Here is a 19,992-nt window from a genome sequence, read left to right on the forward strand (position 1 = left end):
AGAAAATAATTTGTTGAAATTTTTCAACAATTTCATTTCTGAGCTAAAGAAATTAAAATTTCTCTCACGGTAACTTTCTGTTGAAAAAAAAAATCATTTGATTTATTTACTAATTTCCTTGTACACAATCTAACAGCCAAAAGGTCTGGTAGTGTTAATAAAAAATAAGAGTGATAGAAAAAAAGTTATTGAAAATTTTTTACAAATATTAAAAAAGAAAAAGAAAAAAAATAAAATTTAACTAATGTGATTTGAAGAAAAAGAAATTTTAGATTAACAACTTGTGTATTTCATCCAGAATTGTTTTTTCTTAAATCTATAAAACTTTTTTTTTTTTAACAAGAAAGTTACTGTGAGAAAAATTTTTATTTCTCCGGCTAAGAAATAAAATTGTTGAAAATTTTCAACAAATAAATTTCTTATTACAACATTAGTCATTTAGAAAAAAAAAATTTTTTTTTCTTTCAGTTTATTTATGACCCAATAGCAGATGTTGAAAATTTTCATATAAAAAAAATTGTAAAAACTGCTAGTTTTTAGTTAATAAAAACCTAGTGAGATTATATTATTTTTTATTTTTTTCCGTGTATATAGAAGGATTTGTAATTAATTTTATTGACAACTTTCAAAAGTTATAATGAAAAAAATCACAAATATTTGACTAATGAATTTGACATGACCTATAGTGTTTTCAGATAAAAATTAATAATGTAGTAAATTGGGCTTTCGTTAATAATTTGACTGATGTATATGCTAATTAACGAAAAATTTTTATTGTTAAATAGAAGTTAATTGTCCATAGCATTCAATCAGTTTAAAGAGACATTTTCGAATGTGAATACCGTTTTTAAAAACTAAAAATAAAAATTTACATAACTTTTTTCTCAGCGATGAATACGGGATTGAAGTGTCTGATTTTGATGAGGCGATTGATACGCCAAACTCACAGTCGAATGTAAAGACCGATGGAAGTTTAAAGGAGATGAAGACGAACGCTTTACCGGTTGATTGAGTGTTGATGTTTGGACAGGCAACGGAGTTTCATCACCAAGAACGTCAATTTCATCTGAATCCGAGTCCATCACCGCATCACTGCTTGCCCGTGATTCTCGGCCAGTGTTTAGCGAAAAATCCACTGGTCTTTCTGTAACATAACCATAGTATTTGACAATTAGTATTACTTATCAAATATTTTATTAATAATTTAAAAATTGGATGTTATTGCATGTTAAATGAAATAAAATTAATGTATTTAACTGATTGATTTGTACACTGATATAAAAACTATTATAATGTAAGAGAAAAAAATTTTGAATTAATAAAATCATTTTGCAGAATTTGATTGTTTTAAATGTAATAGAAAGTATCTTGAATCAAGTGAAATTTACTTAAACGGCTTTACCAATCGATTTTAAAAATTAATTAGCTTTTAACAACAAAAAACGACATCGATCGCCGCCAAGCCGGTAAAAATCGGTTGATTTGTTCAGAAGTTATTGCGGTTTGAAAATTCAAAAAATAGTGTTCTATGAAACTTTTATCAGAATTTTGAGCTCGAAGAGATACAAAAAAACATCATAAAGGCAATTTTAAGCGCCTAGGTAAGGAATTAGCGCACGGAAAAAAGTAAACTGTAATAAATGACAGTCGATTTATAATAAGTAATGATCAACTGCTAAAAATTACCACTTCGAACGGTAAAATCATGATTTTACTATTCACATTGTAATATTTACAATTTAAACCTTACAATTTACTCTTTACATGGAAGAAAATACTATTTCAAACAGTAATATTCGCCATATAAATGTCTAAAATGTTAAAGTATAATAATTAACAATTCAGACTTTAATATTTATCATTTCGTACCTAAAAAATGATGATGTTATGATATGTAAAAAGTATAGAACGAAGTTAGTAAATTTCTAATACAAGCAACGTCAATATTTACAAAGTAAAATGGTAAATTTTAAACGCAACGCTAAAAATCAAACTGTAATTATTGACTTGCTTAGACTGGTAAAATGTATATTTTAAAAGTATAATTTTTACTATTTGAAATATTAAATTCTCCCAGAGTGAGACCCCCTTCTCTTTCATCTGAGTTCCCCTTCTCTTCATAATATGGAGTATATATTGAAATGGCAAATTTTACTGTTTGAAACTGTAATTTTTAAAGATAAAAGAGTCGTTATTTACTATAGTGACAACTACTAATTACTTATTTTGGATATTAAATTATATATTGTGTCTTTTATACTTTCTACATTAAGTTCTGTAATATTTACATTTTTGCCACCCCGATGTCCGCTTTACTGTTTGAAACTATAAAAACTAACCGGAATCCGAGTGAATATTACAGTTTACTTTTTTCCGTGCGGGAAGTTGCAGGAATGGCGCTCAGGGTCAACCGTTTTCCTAATTTTTTTAATAGAAAAAATGAAATCTTTTATTTAAACTTTTTACTGTCTTAAAGATACATGTTTAATAAGGGATTACTGAAATTAAAAAAAAAAAAAATATTGAAAACTCTGCTAATGTGACGTTATTTCCGGCGAGCCCTCGGAAAAAAGATGCGTTCGCGTGATCAGCGAAACTCTTAGCAGGATCATTAGAAGTAAGAAAAAAAAATATGTGCTTGAGTTAAGACTTCAATCTAGGTTTTGAACAAAGGAAAAAAAAAATTAAAATTACAAATTTCACGGTATTTTTTTTTTTTTAATAGTTGTAATTGAAAAAAAAAATCTTTCGTTCCCTGTCTACCTGTCGAAAATTTCATCAAGGTCGGTTGAGCAGTTATCGAGAAATCTTGGGTACCGTCTTTGAAAACACAGTTTTAAGACAATACAATATCGCCTCGAGCGCGCAACATTTTAAAACTGTATCTCCGAAACTATTATTCGGATCGATTTGAAACTTTAGGACAATATTTTAGAGATTTTGTAGAATTTAATAAGACAAAAAAGTCGATTTTCTTTTAACTGTGAAACCTATGTAACGCCTTAAACCAAACAAATTCCTTGATTCAACAATTTTTTCACTTAAATAAAAGATGGTCTAATTCATCGAAATGATGTCCGCGTTCATGATTTTTTTCTTGTGTGCGTCAATTTTTTTTATTCGTATGTATGCATTTTCAGGAATATTATTAGAATTAATTATTGTTTAATTGAAAAATATTTACTTTAGTTTCTTAAAACCTTATTCACCTCATCGGAACTTATTGTTTAAAAATTAGAACCAAAATTGAGAACAGATTATGTGTTCAGATAGAGTTTAACTTCTTATGGAGTAATATATATAGATTTTAATTTATTTATTTTATAAATCAATTGACTATTATTCTTTAGATTGTTCTGAATGTTATATTTCAAAGAGTAAATGGTAGAAGAAAAAATCAACCTCATTGCTTTATTTTAATCTTAAAAAGTTTTTTATGTGTATTTTGTCTGTAACTTCATAATTTCCGTCAGAATGTATTTTTTGTACATTATGAAAAATTTAATTTCAATCGATAGAGTAGTTTATTATTAGTTATAAAGAAACAAAAACTCTAAAGAGTCATATATTCGTATAGAAATAGATTAATTGAATTATACAATTGCGTTAATTAGTTGGAGTATGCTCTGTGTTTAATTTAACATGGAAGACTAATTAATAACTAACCCAAATTAATGAACGGGATTGTACGTACTTAATGTAGTAAATTCGATAATTGTTTTTACTCAATACGAAAATTAAATGATTGATTTTATTAAAAACGGAAATAACTATAAAACAAATGAAAATGTGATAACTGATTTTATTTCTTGCATAAAATCTAGGTATCAAGTTATGAGTAAATGATCCTGACAGCGATTTCGTGAGTATAGGTGTGGCCGAGCACTTAGCTGATAATGAACTAATTTTCTTGAAGGAGCCACGAATCGACTTGGAGTAGCAATCTTGAAAGGAAGTTTGTGATTTAAACTACCACGGAAGTGAGAGAGAACAAAATTAAAGGAGGAACGTCAACTAAGTTTCTATCCCTGCTTCTATCTCGGTTGATTTCTCCTCTTTCTCTTCTGTTTCTCTATCTTGGAGTGAACCTACTGGAGACTTAACTTGGTAGCACTAGCTTCCTGAGAAAGACGAACCCTAATGCTCCTTGACTATCGTAGTAGCATTCACGTCTTCTTGATACTCTTGCCAAGTAAGATGTCTCCGACTAACTTCGTTAGCTATCCTTCAACAGAAAGCGGAGCCATCTTGGCTACGACCGAGTAAATAGAGTTATAGATGCAATGTGGTGACATCAAATCATGATGAGTATTCAGAAGCGTCGAGTAGTTATCTATAATTATTAAACCGAATGGGTGAATCACGAATAATTCCATACCTTACATCCTACATTTATATCATCACAATTATCAGTACTTTCATCTTCAACGATTGTAAAGATTTGATAAATTTTTCTTTATCTGACTTGAATTATTATGATTTCTTAGCGATGATTGACTGATTTTTTCTTAATAGGTTAATTATAATTAATTACATTTATGCGTTTATGAAAAAATCTATTGACTTTTTATAAATTGTAACTGGAAGCTCGTCAGAATTGTAATTTTTATTGACTTCCCTAAATTTCACAGATATTTTAAAACAAAACGGACTGTACACCTCTTACAGTCAGGAGAGAATACCTAACGTTTTGTTGCGGAGCGGATATTACAAATGGGAATATATGTATTCCGGAACTGGTTGAACGTCTCAATTTTATTGTACCCAGCACTTGTCTGCGTGGATTGACTATTGGAATTACCATTAATGACGTCGCGATTTTCTACGCATGCACCGATGTACAGAATTGGCAAAGTCATCAACAAATATGCTATTGATATTGACATTTTTGGAAGACCAGTAGATAAAATAAAAAGTGAACCAAAAAAGGTGATTTGAAAATAACAACATTCAAGGTGTACAAATAGTGATTATAAGTTATCAAATAGTGATCATAGACTATCAGACATATTATGTTTTTCTTTTCCTTCAAATTACTTTTTCTTTAAAATTTTAAAATCTTTTTTAATTTGTTAAATTTCTTAAATATATCTTCTCTTTGCAGATGCTATGTATTATATAAAATCAGTAATACTGAACATTCTACACATAAAAATGTAATCATATTGTTGTAAATTTCCGAAGGCGTTTCTTTACAAATAAAATATAGTAAAATAAAAAAAAACCATTGAAAGTTTTAAAAATTAAAAAAATCAAAAACTAACAATCAAGAAATGTAAAGAAGAATTCTTATGAATACGGACAAAAACACCAATTTCAGCACTAACCAAATTATACGTAATAAGTAAATATGATGATAAAAAATACCCCTATAATAATTAAAGAATCGATTTTATCCTTTTTGGAACTTTTGCAACGACTATCACAATATACTGCAATACTTAAATAACATACATACACACGTTACTGTATGTGAGACATATGAGGGTTCATGGAAGAGAAAGGTTTATTGACGGAGGTGCAAAGTGGTTAACGATATCGGAGGACTCAGCGGTTAGTTTGGTTTGAGGAATGGATCACACGTCGTCTTTTACTACTTAATAGTGACATTAAAACTGTTATTCAAAGAACTTTTAGGGTATAACGAAATTTTTTTTACTCATTTGTAATTCTTACTCTGAAAGTAACATAAAATACACTGAGAGAAAAAATTGTTTGCGAAAAATGTTGTAATTAGAAATTAATTTGTTGAAAATTTTCAAAAATTTTATTTCTTAGCTAAAGCTATCAAAATTTTTAGTACAATAATGTTTTTGTTGAAAAAAAAATTTTTAGGTTTGAGAAAAAACAATTTTGGATAAAATTTCGCAAGTTGTCCATCTAAAATTCTTTTTTCTAAATCAAAAAAACCCTTTCTTTCAACAATAAAATTATTTTGAGGAAAATTTTAATACTTTCAGCTAAGAAATAAAATTTCAAACAAATTAATGTCTTGTTTTTACAATGCCTATTTTTTTAAAAAAAATTTTTTTCTATCAGTGTAAATATTCTGACTAATACTATTTTATAATTTAAAATGATGTAATTTAAGAATTTTTTGTTAGTAATCGTTTTTTCTCATGCAGTTAAATCATTAAAAAATATGCGAATTTAATGAAAAAGTTAGTTTTTTAAAAACTTGTTTGAGTGAATTGATTTTTTTTTTACTTTGAAGAATGATTTTTAAAAAAAAATTACATGTGAATCACCAAATTACCTGCTGGTGACATCGCCGACGATGATTGCCCACTTTGATGTCCATTTGAAAGATTGCTACTATTGTTATTGTTATTAATTTTTCTTAATTGTTTTTTATGTTTCATCCGTCGGTTTTGAAACCACGTTTTAACTTGTGTTTCTGATAGATGGAGTGCTGCTGCAAGCTCTACCCTCTCTGGTGTGCTCAAGTATCTTTGCGCTTCGAACCGAGCTTCCAGGCCAGCGAGTTGTTGATCACTGAAAACCTGAAAAAGTATATAAAAATGTATAATTATATTTTAAACAGTCTTTGATGTCACTTTAAAGCATGTACTATTTATTTAATTTCTTTATTCCAATATTATTTTATTTTTTAATAATCTAACTATAATTTAGTATAGAGGCTGGCAATTGCCTAATCGGCTCGGTACCAGCATTTCGAAAGAGTGGGACGCCCGGGTTTGACCCCGGCACACATCAATATTTTTCAGTGATTATAAACAATAATAAATAAAGAAATTAAAATAGAGATGAAATTTGTGTAAAACCAATTTATTCGTGATGTGATTGGTCGAATATATCATACAGACATAGTGATACCCTCGTGGGGATAGTCAGGAAAGCTTTCTGTGGCCTTCAAACATCGAGATCTGATGAAAGCTCGATTTTTGCAAAACGGGGTAAAAACAATAACTTCCCGACTCATGAAAATTTTCAATTTTCTTAACGGGAAGTTAAAAAAACTCTTCTCTCTTTACCCGTGAATGGTACGGAGATGACTGAATCGGAACCGCGAGAGCATTACTTCAATCCAGTCCATGTTGCGTCTCACGACGCCTACTCTTGGCTACTGGTCCCTTTTTAGGGTTTTTTATTTTAGAAAGCCTTGCGTGCAGGTTGCAACAGCCGACCAATTATCTTCTTTTCTGAGTATGCAGGCTATCAAGCTCTCGGGAGAGAACGTGGTGCCAATAGTTTCTTCGGTGCTGCTTTTGTTGTCCTTTCACCGATCATACTCGAAGAACGTGTGTTCAGCGTCGTCAATTTTGTCTGGGCAGTATTTGCACGTCGTCATCGGGTACAGTCCCATCTTAAAAAGATAGGCGTTGAACTGTCCGTGTCCTGTCAATAGCAGGGTTAGGAAGAAGTCCATGTCCCTGTGCCTCCGAGAAAGTCAGACATTGATGTTTGGGATCAGGCGCGCTGTCCATCTGCCCATCTCTCCCGATGTCCATCGGTCTTGCCACTTTTGATGCTTTTCCGCCTTTATCCTCGTTCTTGGATCCTTCATGTTTTCGCCACTGATTTTCGCGTCGTAGAATTTTGCTCTTTCGAACGCTAGTAGGTCGATAGGCGCAGCTCCTACAATTACCAATACAGCTGGAAACCCTGATAGCGCTTCGCCGCTGCACTGCTGCCCTTTTCCGCCGGTAGGTCTTCTGCTTAAATTTGTCTGTCCATATCTCCGCTCCATACAGCAGTACTGAATGGACTACTTCCAAAAAAACTCTTCTCTTTTTGGTTCATGGTCCCATCGTGTTGGCCATGATCCTTGATAGGCTAGATACCGTCTTGCTGGCTTTTCTACATCCACTATCGAGGTGTTCGCGGAAAAATAGTTTCTCGTCTATCATTACCCGTAGATAGCGCATGGCCCTTATTGAAGGCAGTGTTCTTTCTCCCATGTCCACAGCGAATGGTTTTGGGAGCCATTTTTGACGTGCCAGAACGACCATTTCGGTTTTGTGTTTGGCGAGTTTCATGTAGTGTTTATCAAGCCAAGTTTCGACGGCATCAATAGTTTTCCGAACCAATAGTTGTGCCTCCACACCGCTGTCTACTACTCTAGTGGCCGCGATGTGAAACAAGAAAATTTTCTTAGATCAAGAATAATTTCTTGTTTCAAGAATTTATTCTCTTGACTCAAAAAAATAATTTTCTTCAAAATGATATTTTTGGTTCAAAAGTTTGGCTCTTAAGTCAAGTTAATTTTTTTTTTAGTGTAGAGATGTATCTCTACTCCTACTCGATGTAAACAACGAATATAACTTCGTTGTAATACAACAAATATATCTATTATCGATAACATTTGTGTCGAAAATCAAAAGTAAAACGTTAGACTAATATATTCATCTGTTTCAGGGAAAAATTAATCGCTCAAAAATCCTGAGAGCGCTCAACCATCAGTTTAAAATCTCTCTTACTGTTAAAAACTGGCTCAATATACAAATTACGAGCAAGTACCTCCTGTGTATTTGGGTTATGATCAACTACCAAATCTAAATGGAGATAATTCTAGCTCCTAAAAAGCCTTATGTGAATAATATCCTGATCATTGTCGAGCACATCATTGATATCTAAAAGTTGGTAACAACTCGTATCTGGCACGGCTAGAGTTCTGTTTAAGAAGTTTCGCATGTCATACTACCTTAGCAAAAAAAAACTGACAGTAATCATAGAGTAAACTACAAATTTTTTCCAAAAAAATTAGTTGAGTAAAACTTATATAACCGCCAGATCGGTAGAGGAGACTTGGTAACATGATCTGTTTTTAAGAAATATTATTAAACTGACACCATAAGAATGTATTAAATCATTTAAACTTGTTCAAAATTAACCAACTAAAAATATCGTCAAATATAAGTGTAAAGATTGAAAAAATTGATTATGATTAAGATTCAATATATTAATTAGTCAAATAATTATTTAATTGCTCAATTTATTATAGTAATAGCTATGATTCAGAATACAGTTTTTCAAATATTTGCTGAGTTATAAATACTTAGTTGTTTACTTGGAGTAGCTGTATGAATAAGCTCAGTAATGGCCATAGCTACTCTTTCCTGATTGATGACCATGTCCATATCCTGATTGGTGGTCACGTTCAATATTTTTTGAAGAATGACGACCAGATTCCCAGTTTCCTGATTGATGACCACCATGTCCATGCTGACGTGAGTTTTCATCACGATCATTGCTTTGCCAAACCGAATCGTCGTTTCTTGATGAGTGAGTTGGTCGTCGAACAAAATCATCATTTCCAGGATAGCGATCCGAATAAATGGAATGAGTATCATGATGTGACCGAGAATTTCCTTGACTGCTTCCATACCCCGCTGCTATGTCATATCCGTACGCAGCCGCGTTTGTGTAGATCTGTCCATAAAAAATTTAAATTACTTTTTTTTTACTTCTTTCATTTTTTAATCTATTGAAAACTTTGTAATCTATGAAAGAGTATCTCAAAGAGTAAAATTAAACTTACCGCCTGAGTAGCAAGTGCCATTAAAATAGCAAGTCGTTGTACTAGCCATGATGCTTCTGCTTTTGCTTCTACCGACAAATTATCGAAGAAAAATTGTACTGTGACAAACTAAAAAACTCTAGTCTTTTTATACTCAAATCGAGTAAATTCAAAACCTCTGGTTTTACCGTATTCTTCAAAATCACTAACAGTACAAATACAGTAAAGACTGAAGTTCAAAAAATCCCACCGTTTTCTTCAAAACAAAGTTCCCACTAATTATGAAAAATCCATTCACGCTGCGTATTTTTTGTTATTTTCTTACGTTAAAATTTTCAACTTTAATTGATATTTTTAATATAAAAGCATGTGACGCAAATAAATAAACATTTTTCTGTAAATTATAAAGAAAATTCTGAGAAATATCAATACAGTAGAGAACTTTGATGACATCAAAACATCCATAACAATAGTTCTTTGTGTTCTTTCACCCTTTTCCTCAAAAGGGAGCTTGGAACATTTATTCTTAAAGTGATAGACATTTTTGTAAAGCCGTATCACAGCAGCTTGATATAGCTGAGGTCGATAACTTCAAATGCGTTTTCCTAAATAAGAGACCGCGTTTTTAAAGTCAATGAGATAAATTTCTAAAAAATGACAGCACTTATTTCCAAAATTTCGACAAGATTTTATTGAATATATTTTTTAGTAATTATTAAAAAGTGCTAATAATTCCAATCAATATTTTAATGGTTATTATATTGCTTATAAAAAATTTAAAACACAGTTTTTTGAATTCTAAAACAGTAATTATATTATTAATTAATGATCATGGTATCCTCTGCGCCAGGCTATTTTTAGCTCATAAATAAATAATAATTCTTAGAGTAATCGAGAACAATTTGTGAATAAAGCGATGTTCACATTAGTAAGGGTTTATTACGTCTACAAAGCTAGAATTTGATCATTGAGAAAAATTAGAGCCCTCAAATGATAATCTTGAGTAATCGATGTTAAGATTAATGATATTGCTTTTCTAATTTTCTAATTATTCCATAATAATATTAACTTGATTAAATTCCATAACTCATGTGTTTTAAGACTATTAATGAATGTTGAAAAATTGAACGCAAAAGAACAGTAAAAATAGCCAACGTGAATGGATATTTTTATAATTAGTGGGAAATTTATTTTTAAGAAATCGGTGGGATTTTTTGCACTTCAGTCTTTACAGTATTTGTATTGTTAGTGTCGTTGAAGAATACAGTAAAACCAAGGGTTTCATATTTACCCAATTCTAGTATAAAAAGACTGGAGTTTTGTAGTTTGTCACAGTGCAATTTGTCTTCGATAATTTGTGGGTAGAAGCAGAAGCAGAAGCATCATGGCCAGTACAATGACTCTTGCTATTTTAATGGCACTTGCTACTCAGACGGTAAGTTTAATTTTACTCATTGAGATACTCTTTCATAGATTACAAAGTTTTCAATAAATTAGAAAAAGAGAGAGGTCAAAAAAAAGTAATTTAAATTTCTTATGGACAGATCTACACAAACGCGGCTGCGTACGGATATGACATAGCAGCGGGGTATGGAAGCAGTCAAGGAAATTCTCGGTCACATCATGATACTCATTCCATTGATTCGGATCGCTATCCTGGAAATGATGATTTTGTTCGCCGACCAACTCACTCATCAAGAAACGACGATTCGGTTTGGCAAAGAAATGATCACGATGAAAGCTCATGTCAGCATGAACATGGTCATCAATCAGGAAACTGGGAATCTGGTCGTCATTCTTCAGAAGATATTGAACGTGGCCACCAATCAGGATATGGACATGGTCATCAATCAGGAAAGAGTAGCTATGGCTATTACTGAGCTTATTTATAAAGCTACTCCGATTAAACAAATAAGTGTTTATAACTCAGCGAATATTTGAAAATCTGTATTCTGAATCATAGCTATGACGATAATAAATTGAGCAATTAAATAATTACTTGACTCATTAATTTGTTGAATCTCATTCATAATCAATTTTTTCAATCTTTACACTTATATTTGACGATATTTTTAGTTGGTTAATTTTGAACAAGTTTAAATAATTTAATGCATTCTTATGGTATCAATTCTTTTAATACTATTTCTTAAAAAAAGATAATGTTACCAAGTCTCCTCTACCGATCTGGCGGTTATGTAAGTTTTACTGAACTAAATTTTTTTGAAAAATTTATAGTTCACTCTACGATTACTGTCAGTTTTTTTTTGCAGTTTTTTGATACTTCAAATACTTTTGACCTATGGTACTTGGTAATTGGTTTTCTCTTCAGTGAATTTTGGGACAATTAGAGCCAAATATGCATGGAATTTTTTCTTTCGAGTTTGACTTCTTCAAACTACTAGTATTATTGAGGGGGATGGCCACTGTGAAATTTAAAAAAAATTATTTTTTTTTTTTTTTATTAAATTAAAATGTATATAATTAAAAAATATGTATCTAGAGTTTTATATGAAAATTTCGAATATTTTTCGAGTTATAGTCATTTGTGTGACAGCATTACAAGGGGAATGCGTTTTTTTGGAAACTACTTTTTTCGAACTGGTCGCTTCTATAATTTGCATAAATATGAACCGATTTTAAACTTTTTTTCCGTATTCGCTTATTCAGTAGCTATAGTTGTAGGTAGGGGATTTTGAAAATTTTTATTTTTAAGATTTTTTAGGTCTATTTGAATCCAAAGAAATCAGAAAAAAAACCAAAAAATATTAATATATTGCCATTTTTTTTCAAATAAAAATTTTCAAAATCCCCTTCGTGGAATGATAACCACATGCATCCAGATTACAACGCGGTTTGGTTTTTTTGTTTCATATAATCCGTTTTTGAGTCTCATCTCTGAGACCGTGGGGGGAGAAATTTTTTTGGTGCTCCACAAAAATGTTTATAACTTTGTAACAACATAATATTTTTTAATAAAAATTTAGAAGAATGATCTTCAATGTATACTTGATAAAAAAAAAGAAACCTGATCCCCAAATACCTTTATTATCCTAGTCAAATAAATTTCCGAAATTCAGCTAATATTTTTTCGATTTTCTCAGTGGCTATCCCCCTTAATACTTTCTATTTTTTGATAAGTTTCACCAATTCAGTAAAGAATGTTATTCAATTAGATATTGTATCGTACGATTGGGATCTCACATCATTAATTAGTGTTGGGGAATTTTACATGAAGTAATTACAAAATACTCTGCATGGGTAATTTTTTTTTAATTGTGGAATTTTCTTCTCTTTTGTTTTTATCTTGTTAATCTTATCATTGTCGTTAACGACTTTGACTACAAATTGAGGACAATTAATTTATTTAAGATCGGTATAATTTAATTTTGAATGGTCTGCATACTCAACCGTTTTTCAAATTTTTTATCAGGTAACAATTGTAACAGGTCGGTTCTTCATTTATATTTCGTCAAAATTGCTGACACTTATTTCCTATAAAAATAATTACCATGATCGAACTCATCTTTATGAAAAAAAAATTTCCATTTGCTTAAAAACTGTATACAACTTTGGCTTACAGTTTGTTTCTTCACACTAAATTTAAAAATTTACTGTTCTTATCACTGTGGAAAGAATCAACTGAATTAATCGAAAAAAAATTAGGTTTTATGGAAATTATTCATAAAAATAATATTATCTGGAAATATTTTATGAATTTAAGTGCAAATAGATATTATTTTTGTTCGGAACTATTCTTCGTCGCAATAAAATTTTATTAAAAAAAATAAAATTTCAGTAAACAAATAAACTTACACGGAAAGAAAAATGTGAAAATCGTTCCTATAATTTTAATGAAATGTTGTCCTGTACCATTTTAGGAGCGATTACTTAGATTATGGGAATTCTACCCATTATTTTTAGGAAATGTTTATATAATTATGGGAATGATTCCTATATAATTATAATATGTATATCAGGAATGTGGACTAGATAGGTATCTAGTATTTCTACTGAATCTAGTAATCTAAGTATTTTATATAATGATATATTAAATGATTATAAATCAACTAGGAGAAAATAATTTATTTTGTATTAGAGACTTAACGGAGTAATTTAACTTTAAGTTTTTGTTTATATAGTATGCTGACCTTCGAGAGTAATTTATTTGAGGTATTTGGAATTATATTTTATATATGGAATTTGAATCGAATTTTTCACGCAAGCAGCGCTAGTTTGTATGACGAATGCTTTGCAGTATAGTACATAAAGTTTAGATTCGAGTTAACTGTTGCCACGCAATAACAATTTTATAAGTGTCGTGTATACTTTATTTCTGAGTTAATAGTAAGAATAATTAATAAATCTATCAATTTTGTTAATTTTGTGATGATTTATATGACTAAGGCAACTATGCAATGTAAGATAGTGATTGTTAGAATTCGTATTATGGTAAGTATTAGAATTGTATCAATTGTTATGTTATTTTGTTAGTTATTAATTTGTGTAATTTTCAGATGCCTGATGAAGGTCTAATAAATGACCGAAACGTCGCAGAAATAATAATGTAATTTGTTATTATGATCCTATCTAGTCCACATTCCTGATATACATATTATAATTAAGAATTATGGATGATAATGAAAATAATATTCCTATATAATTATAGGAACGATATCTATACTTATACCTATGTTTACTTATACGTAAAATATACTTAGAGCTGTAATATTATTGGTATGATTCCTATAATATTTAGGAATAGTTTCTATAATATTATAAGAATGGTTTCCACAATTATAGGAATAAATGCAAGATATTATAGAAGCTGTTTCCGTATATTATAGGAACCATTCCTATTTCAAGTTTTCTTTTTTTCGTGTAGGAACCATAATTACAATATATTGAAGATATTCCATTATTGTATAGGAGCTTTTTCAATAAACTATGGGTATGGCTCTCATAATGAGCAGAGGATTGATACCTCTAATGATCAATTTATCATAAGAAACATTCCATAATGTCTTGGAAAAGTTCCTATAAATTTCTCTCCGTGTACAATTACTATTCAATATAAAAAAATGTCTGAGAAATGTGTGATTTCAAATAACAATAGCCGTTAAAATATTTCTAATAATCAAATTTATATGATTTTTATATTGTCAATTATTGTCAGTTCCTTGGAACCTAATATCATAAAAACTTTCAATTTCTCTAAAAATACTTGCATATAGAATTCCTAAATTGATAAAAAAAAAATCAACGGGATCCGAAAGACAAAATCTTGGAATAATAACATTATTTTGAAGAGATTTATGGTCTTGAACTAAGCAGAAAAAATCTTGAATTAAAAGAAATGTAGTTCAATTGAGACAAATTTGTTAGTTTAAGAATTTCTCAGCTTGAATAATAATCAAAGTACTTAAAATGATGTTTTTGGTCCAAATTTTTGTCCCTTAAATCAAGTTAATTTTTTTAACAATCTAGGAATTTAAAACTACGGAACCGAAAGTTCTTAAATTTCAAATTTATTGTACTTTTGCTAGGAAACGAATAAAAGAAGATAAGAGTAACTTTTCTTCTCCATCGAAATCGAATTAGAAAAGCTTGAATTAATAGGAGTTCTCCTGATGTATAGACAGTTAGTGCTTTTTTCGGGCACAATATAACTAACATAATGTTTATCGAAACCGCTTACAAAAAAACGAAATTAATAAAAAAAATACGATATTTTTAAATGACTCATATAAAAATGAAAAACAAAATCTAAAATCTACTTACAGTTCTGGCCTTCCGACGGCGACAATTTTTTAAAGCCGAGTACTCGCCCGAGCTTGGAACGATACCAACACCCATACTCGCGGTACTAAAAAGAGGTCCAAGAAAAAAGGCTGCAGCTGGTGGTCCAGCAGGATAACCTGGTAAAAAACTAGTTAATTGTTGATATTGTTGATGATGTTGATTATGTACTGATGTTAGTTGATGATGCAATTGACCTGGATGATTATGCCCAGAAGAGTCAACACTACCACGACTGAGAATATCCTCAATTAAAAAGGAAGTACGATTATTTGCTGAAGTAGCATTTTGTTGTTGAGGCTGATGTGGTTGGCAAGTTGACTGCATTATTATTATTCACTTTTTTACAATACTTTAATTACATTAATCATAAACACATATTGCCAAATATCACTTACATTTATTTATTTATTATTTTTTTTTATTTTTAACAACCTATTGTAGTTAAGACACTTGTGCAGCGCAATATCAGTCCACGTTTCTCTATAATTTAACTATACTATAAATATACAATAGTTATAATGAAACTAAAATTAAAAATATATAAATTCATTTAAATTTCACTAAAAATTAACTTTTAAAAATTTAATTTTATTATTTTCAATAACAACTGCAGAGTAATTAATCACAAATGTTGTCACCAGTTAGTTTCGAAAAATAAAACATTAAGATTTAGATAACACGTGTGAACGTTAGCAGAGTATCAAACCACTGGCACCATTTAACCCCCTATCTTTCTTTCAACTTGCCGATTGAGCTCGTCTGTCGTTTCTCGTTTACCCTTTGTATTTCATTAGCATCTCGCTTCCTCTTATTCTCTGGATATTGCTGTTGTCTTTTACCAAACGCCAAAGGGGTAGTCGTCGCGACGCCTTGTGTTGATTCGTCGACATTGCGTCGTCGAGCTTCACTACTATTGGTTCACTCGAATTTACTGGGCGGGAACCTCGAATTAATGTTGCTATAGAGATATTACCCCCGTAACTCATTCTATGAAATTCCGTTCTCGCAAATTCTGAACGACAATTTATCCGTGTATTTGGGTTTTTAAATTTCCTTCACCGTCTCATCTCTATATATTTTCAGACGATGAACAGTGTAAGTATACATTTTTTGTTATGTAAAACGTTCAAGATTGGACCACAAATGTGCTTTTTTTAAATCTGTAAAATGTATATTTCTTTAAAACAACTTTTATGTTTCATGATATCACATTTGAAACCCTAAATAAAAAAAAAAAAATATACTACATTTATTTACAGATCCTTATTTTTAAATTATAATAATTTAATTATTATTTATATTTGTTATTTTTGAGCATAGTTTTATTTAATGAATTATTCTCATAATGATTTCTGATATTTAAAAATAAGTAAAAGAAAATAAAAGAAAATTATACAAAGACTTATAAATAAGGATAAGTAAGTAGATTTAATTAGAGCTTGAATATAATATAGGTGTACACAAAGCGTTTGTCCAATCTGAGGTAATAAAGCTAAAGCTTCTGTGATGTATATCATCATAGAAATGCACTAGGTTCATGAGAACGTTGTAGTTACATAATACGTAATATAACGTATAGATAGTTGTATGTTTCTTGTTCACCAGCATGCAACCCTTCAGTCCATATAGAAACGTCGGTTGCCGTTGCGGTGACATGAATTACAGACGGTCCATCCACAAGATTGATCAGCGAAGCCACGTTACAAACTATCATCAATGTATGACAAATCTGAGACCGTTTATTTCTATCACTAATTCATTTACATTTGACTACTAAATATTTAATGCACCAATTTGTGGAATATGTGCATTATATTTGATTTAATTAATTAAGAGAAACTCATATTTATGTACCTTCAAATATTTAAAAATAGTTAAGAAGTTTAATTTACACCTACATGGAAAAATATAGGGTAATTAGCATGAATGACAAATAGTAATACATGATTTATAAAAATTTATTATGCACAAAATATAAACTTAAGTGTAAGTACATTCAATGAGATTAAATAAGTTAAAAATAAAATAAATGATAAGGTTTTAATGGAATAAAGTAGCGAAATAGTTAGTAATTTTATAGTAAAAAATAATTTTAATTTTTTATAAGATTTTACGAAGATAAGTCTTCAAAAACATGATATAAATCGATTAATTATTAACTATAGAGAAAATGATTATAGAAAGTTCAGACAGTAACAATGATTTTAGCAGACCTACAGAGATTATCGATTATTGAAAATCAAACGCCAGAAGATAATCAAACATTTTATTTTTAAAAATTTATAAACTATTAGCAACCATGGCATTTGCAGGTAATTCCTGCGACAGGTGTATTAACAGCTACTACAAAATAAATTTTAAGGTAAGAAGTTGAAAATATATATGAGCTTATATCTTTAAAAATATCATTAATTAACAAATAAAAAATAATCTCATTATTTAGTTAGTGACATTTTAAAAGCTATAAGCTCATTCCGATAATACACAGTGAACAATTTTACAACAATGCGTCAAAAAATTTTGTGTTAAATATTTAACACTTTTTTGTGTTAATTTAAAACTTTTATGAGTTAATTTAACACAATAAATTTTCAATTTACACATAAAAGTGTTAAATATTTAACACAAAAATTTTTTACTGTGTACAGTTACTGAGACCATTGATTTGAGTATTCACGTGAATTTTTCATATTTTTTATATGTATGATATTGGTGAAATATATTAAATACATAAAAATAATATAATAACGTAATTAATATCATGACAGTAATCATTACTATCGTGATGGTATTGATGGTAATAATTATTATTACGAGATTTTAATTAACATGAAAGTGAGTAATATTTAAATCATTATCAGGAATTATACACAGAAAAAAAATTTACTTGAATCAAGTAAATAATTTTAAAGGATTTCATTTTGTTGGTTTGAATTAAGAAATTCTTAAACTAAGAAATTTTTTTTGGTTTGAGTAAATTATACTTGATTCAAGATAGTGAACTTTTTCAAAATAATTTTTTTGGTCCAAAAATTTTTCTCTTGCGATTTAAGTTAATTTTTTTTCAGTTCAATCATTAAAAATTGATGATAGTAACCGTTACCATAAACTTCTCAGCGTGTATATTGTTAAATTAATTACAGGCATATAAATATAATCGGGATAAATAATTATAAAAATATTAAAATATTCATAAAACTATTTGATACTCAAGTAATATTAATGTAATTATTAATTCAGGATAAAAATTAAGTCCATTGAACGAAAATATATCAATTAATACACAATTGTATGAAAAAAAAAATAGATTAAAACGTGTTAAAATTACATGGATGGAAAATTTACACCGAAAGAATTTCACACTACATGGCCGTGTAAAGTGCTTTGGGTTCATTTTTACATAAAAATGTTTTACAGTGTATTAACCCTTAATGAATATAATTTTTGTAGAAAAAAATCTTTATTAAATCTTAAAAAAATTTAGTTATAAATATTTAATCAATGAACAAATTGTTTCCAAATAAATGAATTTATTAATAGTTGATAAATTCTTATCTTAATGTATTAAGAAAAATCAAATATTATAGCATTGATTATATAAAGTTTAGCTCATGATATTGAAGTAACTATTTTTTTACTTCTTTTAACTTTTGTACACAGAAAAAAAAATGTATTTTAATGAAATATATAATTTTGAAGAATTTAATCTTTTTCATTTGAGTAGAAAAATTCTTAAACTAAGAAATTTTACTTGATTTAAGAATTTTTCATCTTGATCCAAGCCAATGAAATTCTTCAAAATTATTTTCTTGGTTTAAGAATTTTTCTCTTGCCCCAAGTTAATTTTTTTTCTGTGTAGTTAATTTATACTATTGTAGTAATTTAGAGCAACACAAATTATCAAACAAGTATTCACTTCCTGGGTGAGGTGAGTAAAAGGATCACACGGTTTTTACATCCCCATCTTTCTCGTTGCTAATCAATAATTAAAATATCCCCCCTTAATGATGTTTAATTTCGAATGCGTTACGCTGAAATTTGTCAGCTCATATTTCCACTTTAAGACAAAAATAAAGCCATTTCCCTTGAGACTCGTTAGTCAAATCCATCCAACGAGATTGCGGATGTACGTTCCACTCTTTCATGACTCAATACTACTTGTTCGTAACCATAACTCACGACATACAGTTCTATGTCTCGCTTAATCTTTTCTCTTTTCTATCGCTCTAATCTATCACGATATCCGGTCGACAACTTAACTTAATGTACAGTTGACACAAAGATGCACTAATACTATAAAATCTAATTATAGATAAAAACAGCAAGATGTTGGATGCTGCAGAACATAAATTTTATTTTTATTTTTGGAGGAAAATAGTAAAGTTTGGAAAATTTATACAATTATTGTTTTAAGTCGGATGTTCGAGGATGAAATTTGCATCAATTGTCAACGCTTCAATGTTTTGAAAAACTGTTGTAATGATTTTTAAACGTTAAAAATTCGAACTATAAAAAATTTAAACAGATTTGATGAATTTAATTATAAATTCAATAAAATTTCTAACTGGCTTAGCAAAATTTTCAGCAAGTGACTAAAAATGCAACTTTTGATTTTTTAAGAAAATTTAAATCGACTAACTAAAACAATCTAGATGAATTGCTTGTTTGAGATTAGGGTAGTTTTATTTAAAAAGACCTTCTTTTAACAATAC

The 19,992-nt window shown here is 29.3% G+C and overlaps 2 protein-coding genes and 1 long non-coding RNA gene across 4 annotated transcripts; 2 read left to right on the forward strand and 1 right to left on the reverse strand.

Moving 5' to 3' along the window:
* Positions 1-605: 605 nt before the first annotated feature.
* Positions 606-16,489, reverse strand: Bsh (brain-specific homeobox). Its single transcript, XM_074253486.1, has 3 exons — positions 15,260-16,489; positions 6,257-6,503; positions 606-1,144 (listed from the first exon to the last, which is right to left on the reverse strand). Exons 1-3 carry the CDS (start codon positions 15,602-15,604, stop codon positions 885-887), a joined length of 852 nt encoding a protein of 283 aa, XP_074109587.1. The 5' UTR covers positions 15,605-16,489; the 3' UTR covers positions 606-884.
* LOC141535230 (uncharacterized) lies at positions 10,816-11,464 on the forward strand. Its single transcript, XM_074255074.1, has 2 exons — positions 10,816-10,916; positions 11,026-11,464. The coding sequence occupies exons 1-2, from the start codon at positions 10,866-10,868 to the stop codon at positions 11,359-11,361; spliced, it is 387 nt and encodes a 128-aa protein (XP_074111175.1). The 5' UTR covers positions 10,816-10,865; the 3' UTR covers positions 11,362-11,464.
* LOC141534251 (uncharacterized) lies at positions 13,734-15,276 on the forward strand. Of its 2 annotated transcripts, XR_012480391.1 has the most exons (3): positions 13,734-13,930; positions 13,996-14,215; positions 15,262-15,276. It is a non-coding gene; the product is annotated as an uncharacterized LOC141534251 (long non-coding RNA). The 2 variants fall into 2 exon arrangements; XR_012480390.1 differs by lacking the exon at positions 15,262-15,276 and having other exon boundaries at positions 13,996-14,910.
* Positions 16,490-19,992: the final 3,503 nt, after the last annotated feature.

This window comes from Cotesia typhae, unplaced genomic scaffold, assembly GCF_013202065.1.
Source record: "Cotesia typhae breed Kobodo isofemale line unplaced genomic scaffold, CoteBio_Ctyphae scaffold_13, whole genome shotgun sequence".
NCBI classification, from domain to species: domain Eukaryota; kingdom Metazoa; phylum Arthropoda; class Insecta; order Hymenoptera; family Braconidae; genus Cotesia; species Cotesia typhae.

Bases quoted from the DNA above. Each gene is read 5' to 3' on its own strand.
- LOC141535230 (XM_074255074.1), top strand. From the start codon at position 10,866: ATGGCCAGTACAATGACTCTTGCTATTTTAATGGCACTTGCTACTCAG. The intron at 10,917-11,025 runs GTAAGTTTAATT...TCTTATGGACAG, and splicing joins TGGCACTTGCTACTCAGACG to ATCTACACAAACGCGGCTGC.
- Bsh (XM_074253486.1), bottom strand. From the start codon at position 15,604: ATGCAGTCAACTTGCCAACCACATCAGCCTCAACAACAAAATGCTACT. The intron at 6,504-15,259 runs GTAAGTAGATTT...ATACTTTTTCAG, and splicing joins GCCGTCGGAAGGCCAGAACT to GTTTTCAGTGATCAACAACT. The intron at 1,145-6,256 runs GTAATTTGGTGA...GTTATGTTACAG, and splicing joins GTCGGCGATGTCACCAGCAG to AAAGACCAGTGGATTTTTCG.